Source organism: Sinocyclocheilus grahami, unplaced genomic scaffold (assembly GCF_001515645.1).
Source record: "Sinocyclocheilus grahami isolate Dianchi unplaced genomic scaffold, SAMN03320097.WGS_v1.1 scaffold1138.1, whole genome shotgun sequence".
In the NCBI taxonomy this organism is placed as follows: Eukaryota; Metazoa; Chordata; class Actinopteri; order Cypriniformes; family Cyprinidae; genus Sinocyclocheilus; species Sinocyclocheilus grahami.
Genome location: NW_015506317.1, coordinates 44,172 through 53,215, shown reverse-complemented (window position 1 = coordinate 53,215; position 9,044 = coordinate 44,172). Strand labels below are relative to the sequence as shown.

The following is a 9,044-nucleotide window of genomic DNA, read 5'->3' as shown; positions in this document are numbered from 1 at the left end:
TTTTTGTGTGTACCCCCCCCCCCCCCCTTTTATTAGTGGCCAAAGCACAGAATGTTGGTATTTGGTGTCATATTTTTTATATATACCCCGAATTCCTTGGATCATGCCCTAGATATTCAACATTCCCTTGTTTTTCCCCCAGCATATCATTTAAAACAAACAAACAAACAAAATTGTGAACTAATTCTAGGTTTTAAGTCCAATATTTAACCCTACATTATTTTAGACATTATTGATTTGAATGCTGCTCGTGACTGCACTGAATTGACTTGCGAAGAACCAAATATACTGGTAAAAAGGTGTACAGTATTAATTGGTTTATAAACTTGCAAATTTATTTAAATTATGATCTAAATAGATGTTTAGCCTTTTTTAAATTGGTGCCTGGTGTACTTGATTCGGATAACATCACAATTTGTTGAACAGATGCCATAATGGGAGTCAAACAACTATCAGATTAGTGCCAGGGTGGGGGGCTCTAAATGCAATCTCTTGCTGAGAACTTTTACAGGTTAATGACCTCCCCACCCCATCCACCTCGGTCTTTCTTTTTCAGACTTTCTCCCACTTTAACAATCCCTTTCTACCTTATTGTATCTGACACAAGATTGCAGCATTGTGTATGCTGAGCACAATGAGCATCACAATGAACACAAACGTTACAAAGTGGTATTAAATCAATTGATACAGTGACCGTTATCTCTGCAGTTTGTAGCATACCAGTATTGTTGAGGGCTGGATAGGACAAAATGTCACTACATTTATTAAGCAAAACATTTAAGAAAAAGCAGGAATTTTAAATGATAAAACAATGTATCTAGGTCTACTTTTAAATAAGAAGACTACAAGTCTTGGAAAAATACTTTCAAGATTAGAAAGTATTATAATAAAATGTTATGTTTATGTTTTTCATGTTGCTTGATTAGAACCGATAGGATCATAAAAAAAAAAAAAAAAAAGATTCATAAAAGCCACTCACCAAGTTTTCCCAAAATTACTTCACATCTACAAATGTTGACTCTACAAATAAACAAGTAATTTGACATTTCTTTAGTAAAGGATCAGAGGACACAGGATTATGGGCTTTTCATTCCATCCAAATAAGTTTAATCAGCGGAACGGTGACCATAGTTATGGCATCACTCTCCGGAAACTGCATGGATTTAGTGCTGCACTTGTTTCTGATTTTACTGTAGCTTTAATCTGCTTTATGTGCACATTCATCAGTGTTTTTAAGATTTGTGGGCTGCTTGAATATGTGTGGGGACTGGGGGTGGGGGTGGAGGGTTAACTCAGTCACTGCTGCCGTATTTTTTTAGCATTTGCGTGTGGCTGGGTCATAAGGTCTTCCATTAGTCATGGAACTTTTGAGAGAAAAAGAGAGAGGGCACAAGCATACTGGTGTGTCTGAGTATAATAGGGAGAGAACTTCCTGTCTTGTTTGTATCAAAAGATTCATCAGTGGCAAAACCTTATGGTCCTTTCTATTTACTGTTTAATGCCACTCTTTTCTCTTAAATTCAGATTTCTCTATTAGTATATAAGGATTACAGCAGTGGCGTTCCGTCCATATAAGCTGAGAATGCTCCGCATACCCAGGCCATTTGAGAGAATAAGTTCACAGGATAATTCATATAAACATGATTATAAGTTGATCCCTTGTCATTTGAAATCTAGCTTAAAGAGTAAGGAATAAGTATGGAAAATTATTAATTTGCCAAACGGCAGTAATTTTCTTTAAATCTACCAGTTGCGATTTGCTTCCGGGCGAGCGGATTCTCCGCAGCTTTCTCGCCTCCGCTCTATTGCTATGACTCGTCAGGATTGTAGCGCGTTCTCAGTGATTTGCTGGTCTGCGGCTGATTTAATGCACGAGGTAAGCTGTCAGCGAAGCGCTCGCCCAAGCGGAAAAATGTGCTGCTGCTGTCAGATCTCGACTGCCGAAAATTGCATTGTGTTAGATGCAAAACCAACTCGACTAAATCAAAAGAAACAACACTGTAACTGTATATTTTTGTTTTTCCTCAAGAAAAGCAAATTTTTTTAAAGTCCACTGAAAACATCTGCTTACATTTTTGGTAATAGACCGCGTATGTTGAAGATATACGTTATTGTCAACGTTATTGCCTAAGCGGTAAATAAAAAAAAAAATTTATAAACAAAATTGATTAAACAAATAACCAAAAAGAATAAGAGCTCATACAGTGGGGCAAATAAGTATTTGATACACTGCTGATTTTTCAAGTTTTCCCACTTACAAAGAATGGAGAGATCTGTAATTTTCATCGTAGGTACACCTCAACTGTGAGAGACAGAATCAAAAAAAAAAATCCAGAAAATCACATTGTATGATTTTTAAATAATTAATTTCCATTTTATTGCATGAAATAAGTATTTGATCACCTACCAACCAGCAAGAATTCTAGCTCTCACAGACCTGTTAGTTTGTCTTTAAGAAGCCCTCCTATCCTCCACTCATTACCTGTATTAATTGCACCTGTTTGAACTTGTTACCTGTATAAAAGACACCGGTCCACACACTCAATCAATCAGACTCCAACCTCTCCACTATGGGCAAGACCAAAGAGCTGTCTAAGGACACCAGGGACAAAATTGTAGACCTGCACAAGGCTGGGATGGGCTACAGGAAAATAGGCAAACAGCTTGGTGAGAAGGCAACAATTGTTGGCACAATTATTAGAAAATGGAAGAAATTCAAGATGACTGTCAATCTCCCTCGGACTGGGGCTCCATGCAAGATCTCGCCTCGTGGAGTATCAATGATCCTGAGAAAGGTGAGGGATCAGCCTAGAACTACACGGGAGGACCTGGTCAATGACCTGAAGAGAGCTGGGACCACAGTCTCAACGGTTACCATTAGTAACACACTACACCGTCATGGATTAAAATCCTGCAGCGTGGGCAAGGTCCCCCTGCTCAAGCCAGCACATGTCCAGGCCCGTCTGAAGTTTGCCAAAGACCATCTGGATGATCCAGAGGAGGCATGGGAGAAGGTCATGTGGTCAGAGGAGACCAAAATAGAAGTTTTTGGTATAAACTCCACTCGACGTGTTTGGAGGAAGAAGAAGAATGAGTATAATCCCAAGAACACCATCCCAACCGTGAAGCATGGGGGTGGAAACATCATGCTTTGGGGGTGCTTTTCTGCAAAGGGGACAGGACGACTGCACCGTATTGAGGGGAGGATGGATGGGGCCATGTATTGCGAGATTTTGGGCAACAACCTCCTTCCCTCAGTAAGAGCATTGAAGATGGGTCGTGGCTGGGTCTTCCAGCATGACAATGACCCCAAACACACAGCCAGGGCAACTAAGGAGCGGCTCCGTAAGAAGCATTTCAAGGTCCTGGAGTGGCCTAGCCAGTCTCCAGACCTGAACCCAATAGATCGTCAGGATTGTAGCGCGTTCTCAGTGATTTGCTGGTCTGCGGCTGATTTAATGCACGAGGTAAGCTGTCAGCGAAGCGCTCGCCCAAGCGGAAAAATGTGCTGCTGCTGTCAGATCTCGACTGCCGAAAATCGCATTGTGTTAGATGCAAAACCAACTCGACTAAATCAAAAGAAACAACACTGTAACTGTATATTTTTGTTTTTCCTCAAGAAAAGCAAATTTTTTTAAAGTCCACTGAAAACATCTGCTTACATTTTTGGTAATAGACCGCGTATGTTGAAGATATACGTTATTGTCAACGTTATTGCCTAAGCGGTAAATAAAAAAAAAAATTTATAAACAAAATTGATTAAACAAATAACCAAAAAGAATAAGAGCTTGAAAAATCGGCAGTGTATCAAATACTTATTTGCCCCACTGTATGTTCTGTACATATGCATAGAAGTATCATCTTATGCTTGGGAGGTTTATACTTGATGTGTTCATTCAGTGTATCTTAGATTGTGGCAGCTGTGTAAATGCAGTGACACTAAGGAGGAAGTGGCCCCTTAAAATTTTACATTTCTCTTTTTCATTCAATGAAAGGAACTCCGAAATAAATAGTTATATTCTTCTATAGAGTTGAGTCTCTTAAAAAGGAGTATTTTTAGCAGTGAAGGAGGAAGTGCACCTCTGTCTGGACCTGCCCTGGTGTGCAGTGATTGCAAATCCACTTTTCAGTAGCCATGTCTTTTTTTATATCTTCTTGTGGCCACTTGGTGGTCACTGATTCTGAACTTTGTGCCCTCTCAATGTTCTGTCTTTGGCAGAGAAGAGATATATAGGCTGTGCTTATTGTTTAGATCCAGATTTAATTTGCCTTTGGGTTTTCATTTGTTTTCTCCAGTGTTCTATGTGCAGTAGAATAAATATCTCTCTGTAAATTTATAATTTCCTTTAATCTAATAGACTGTTGTGATGCATTAATATTGGGAGTGTTGTTTGTGGGCTGTGGTACTACAGAGAGTATATTTCTGTGGATTCAGTTCAGTTGTGATTTAAGGTCTTTATATTGTAGGACATCTTCACACCAACAATTTAAAGCTGCAGTCTGTAACTTTTTTTTTGGTTAAAAATGATCCAAAATCAATATTTGAGCAAGTACATAACCAGCCAGTGTAGGAAACTATCGCCTTACTTTAGCCCGATTCACAATGGTAAGCTTATAATAATGTTTTCTAATTTGAGTGGTACGGGTTGGATTTCACGGGAAATTCGAGCATGCCGCTGCGTCATTACGTCACGTCTGTAAACATAGAGAAGTTGTCCCGTCTACTAGGCTATCGCATGTGAGGATCGTGCAGGTGGCAGATCGTTTGCCTTTTTCTCACAGCAGCTAGAATAATTAAATGTCAAAAAATCATTTTGATGGCGGATTGTAATCCAGAAAGGATTATGTGAAACACATGTGAATTAAATTAAATTATATTCCAGTTGTAAATGTGCTTCTGATTACAGATAGCCTGGGATTACACAAGATTTGTATTTTAAAGACAACCAGTTCGAAGGGAGCATAGTTTGCTTTTTGGGTTAAAAGAATTTCTTGGTATGAAATTCGAATGGTATGACAATTAGAGATTAGACTGTACAGAAATTGAAATCTACACACATACTATACTCATAGTCACTCAATGACTGCATTAAAAACACACTCTAGAAAAAGGCATTTTCACGCAAAGCTGTAAAACACATGAAATGTTTAGTCCTTCTGTAGTTGACATTCTCCTGATTGATCACTGTCTTTTAAAGAATGGTGGAAAGCTTTCTGATAACTTGATCACAGTCGATCAGAGCACTAGTTCACAAAGTGCTCTCTTAAGGACCAACATAGAGGGTAAAACCTCAGCACACAGTAGCTCTTAACAAATGGTGCCGTTAGCAGGGAGAGGTCAGAGGTCTGAGAACGTCAGTGCTTTTGAGCTGTGGTGGACTTGGAGGTTGGGCTTCCTGAAGCACTTCACAGCATAGTTATTTGAACCTCTTGATATGAGCTATAATGGATGTGGTGCACTGTGGCCTATCTAAAAGCAGACAAAGTGCACTTATAGCTGCATTGGCACAGCAATTAACTCTTTCCTGTTTGTGTATATCTAAATAAACAATAGTTTGCTTGCGTGTGTGACAATCTGTGTTCACAAAATCAAAAACCACATCCTCTGTCCCCTAATGTGGGTATGTCTTTGTCTAACTTGTCATTTCTCACCTGTGTGTGGAAGTGTGCTGTCAAACCACATCCCCCACCTCTGTCCTCAAAGATTGACATTGTGTGACAGCGAGTCTCTGCACATGTCTGGTCTCTGTTTGATGATGTCATACTTATGATGTATTGAGTTTGTTGGTAAGGTGAGAGCAGAGAGATAATAAGCATCATGTGTTTCAATGACTCATTGTTGCACACTTCAGGGAAAATACTGACTCTGAAAATAGCAAGTTAAGCCCAAGTTGTTTAGAAAAGGGATGTGTGCACTACCTAATGGACACACAAAAGAGATACTTTTGAATTGAAGCTATATCATAGTGTAGTGTGTTTTTTTTTTTGTGAGTTTTTTTTTTAAGGTGTATCTCATGCAAAAGAAAATTCTGACATGTATTCACCCTTATGCTGTTATAACCCATAAGAATTACGTTCATCTTCGGAACATAAATGAGGATTTATTTATTCTCATCTCTCATTAAAGGTGATCCTTATGATTTAAGCATTTTTTTCTTTGTCTTCCAAAAGGACAAAGTTGCTTTATATGATTAACAGAATTAATTTAGGCTTTTATTCACATAAACATTGACCAATGCACGGAACACATCAAATATGGAAGCTCAAACACGTGTGCTTGATGAGAACTGCAAAACCACCTGCAAATCCATTTCTTTTTTTGTTGGTTGTCTTTTCTGTTGCTTCTCTAGCGCACCTGTTGTCACTATCATTTGTACCAAAGCAAATCACTGTAACAAATCACTTATGATTCCTAACAGGACAGATTGATTTCCCTGAAGTTTAATTGACTTGCTGTGATGATTAAGTGTCCCCTTAACTTTTTTAAGCTGTATGCATATTTAACATGTATATGTATACATATTAAATATATATTTGTGTTCAGGTTCTCATGGTTTGGCTCCAGCGTGCTGTCTGCCATGCCTCCTGCCAAGACAGATCAGCTGGACTTGTGGGCGGAGTCAGGGCTGAATGGAGACGACCAGGTGATGGTCGACTTCCTGTTGCCCACAGGAATATACATCCAGATGGAGGTTCCTCGAGAGAGCACCATCCAACACATCAAACTGGTACGTGTGTTTGTGTGCAAGCAGATTCTCTGCTGTCTGTTAATTTGTGCTTCAAATCAAATAAATGCTGGTTACACTTTATTTTGATGGTCCCCCTTTACACATTCAGTTGACTATAACTTTGCAACTACATGTTGACTAACTCTGTTTAGTGTATTAATCTAATGACTGGTAGTTGACAGGTAGTTGCTGCATTACTTATAGCAACCAGAATGTCTATCAAATAAAGTATTTCCTAAATGTTTTTGTTTGTTTGTTTCGTTTTTTTTTTTTTTTATTTGCTCTAGAGAACTTATCAATTTGCAGTGTGAAGTAAAGCCTGTTTACATTGGAATATTCAGTGTAAATTTCTGCAGCGTATGTGCTGTAAACATAAATGAAATCTTGTGGCATGTTGATGAGAAGCGTGCTTTTTTTGTAAGCAATTAGATATACGATTTTCACACAATGGATGATGAAATAGAAACATGGGCTTTAAAGGTCACATATTGTACACCTTTCTGGAGTTTTATTTTGGGTTTTGATGTCCTTAAGAATACATATTTGCGGTATAAGTACCAAAAACCATCTCAATATATTTTTACAGCTCCTCTCTCAGGAGCTCTGCTGAGAACAGGTCGAGTTTGGCCTGTCTAATTAATATTCATGAGCCTCTCTTCTGATTGGCCTGTTGTGTTCTGAGTGATGCACGGCCAGACCAACCACAGGTAACTAGGGTCAGCCGACGTCAGCTAGAGGCAGCAAAACAAAGGGGAAAGGGGAGGCGGCCCATTCAAACCAGCGCAGATTCGGCTACATAAGGAGCTTAAAGGGGTCCTATTATGCTCTTTTACAAAGTCTTGATTTTGTTTTGGGGGTGTACTAGAACAGGCTCTCATACTAGGTTGTTCAAAAAACACATTATTTTTCACATATTTTACATTACTACAACACCTCTCTCCCCAGTCTGGCATGAACTGCTCGAATAGTTCCGGTGTCAAATGAAGGCCCGCCTTCTGAAATACGAAATGTGCTGTGATTGGTTTGCTGGGCCAGTGCGTGTTGTGGTTGGCAGCACTCTGCGCCTGGGCAGGAAGTGTCACGCCCCTTACCATAGCCACCTGCGAGCTTCAGCGTCAAAATCAAATCAATTTGAGCGCGATTTAAACCCGGATGATTGTAAACACTCTAAGTTCGTCTGCCTTGGGAAAGCTAGCGTGTCTCCGACACAGTGATAACACTCGTTGCCTTCTCTAGTGCAGCTCAACCAGGTATCGATCGTAAAAAATGCTTGCGTTTGCAGAAAAGGTTCAATAAAGTATTGTCTTTTGTTGTTATGGGCTAGGGCTGAACGATATGGCCAAAATTTATATCACGATATATTTCGGTCGATACGATATAATTCCGATATCGATATGAACACTATTAAAAAAGCCTCATAAAAACGGCCAAGAACGGCCACAACAGATGTCTGTCTATAATATTTTATTGGTATTTAGCCTTCATACAAACAAGAAATGTGAAATCACTGTCAAATAAATCTCAGACTCTCCTTATTAATATGAATATTTTTTACTTCAAACTATAGGCTAACATACCAGTCAAAAGTTTTTGAACGGTAAGATTTTTTACGTTTTTTTAAAGAATTCTCTTCTGCTCACCAAGCCTGCATTTATTTCATCCAAAATACAGCAAAAACGGTAACATTTTGAAATATTTTTACTATTTAAAACTGTTTTCTATTTGAAAATATAATTTATTGCTGTGATTTCAAAGCAGAGCTTTAGCATCATTACTCCAGTCACACGATCCTTCAGAAATCATTCTAATATTCTGATTTGCTGCTCAAAAAACATTTATTATTATGATGTTGAAAACAGCTGAGTAGATTTTTTTTCAGGTTTCTTTGATGAATAGAAAGTTCAGAAGAACAGCATTTATCTGAAATAGAAAGCTTTTGTAACATTATAAATGTCTTTTACCATCACTTTTGATCAGTTTAAAACATCCTTGCTAAATGAAAGTAATAATTTCTATAATATACATTTTAAAAAGAGCTTTTGAATGGTATAGTGTATAATGTTAAAAAAGCTTTTTATTTCAGATAAATGCTGATCTTTGGATCTTTCTATTCATCAAAGAATCCTGAAAAAATGTACTCAACTGTTTTAAATATTGATAATCAGCATATTAAAATGATTGCTGAAGGATCATGTGACACTGAAGACTGGAGTAGGCCTAAGGATGCTGAAAATTTAGCTTTGATCGCATGAATAAATTACATTTTAAAATATATTCAAATAGACAGCAGTTATTTTAAATAGTAAAAATATTTCA

At 38.1% G+C, this 9,044-nt stretch overlaps 1 protein-coding gene across 4 annotated transcripts in view; it reads left to right on the top strand.

The window, feature by feature from the left end:
• The window catches only part of pik3cb (phosphatidylinositol-4,5-bisphosphate 3-kinase, catalytic subunit beta), a 53,791-nt gene that overhangs the window by 17,060 nt on the left and 27,687 nt on the right, over nucleotides 1–9,044 (top strand). For all 4 annotated transcript variants that reach the window (XM_016252905.1, XM_016252904.1, XM_016252906.1 and 1 more), the window contains one exon: nucleotides 6,545–6,728. In XM_016252905.1, the coding sequence (XP_016108391.1) occupies nucleotides 6,579–6,728 (150 nt within the window). In that variant the 5' untranslated portion in view covers nucleotides 6,545–6,578. The remainder of the gene's footprint in view (nucleotides 1–6,544; nucleotides 6,729–9,044) is intronic.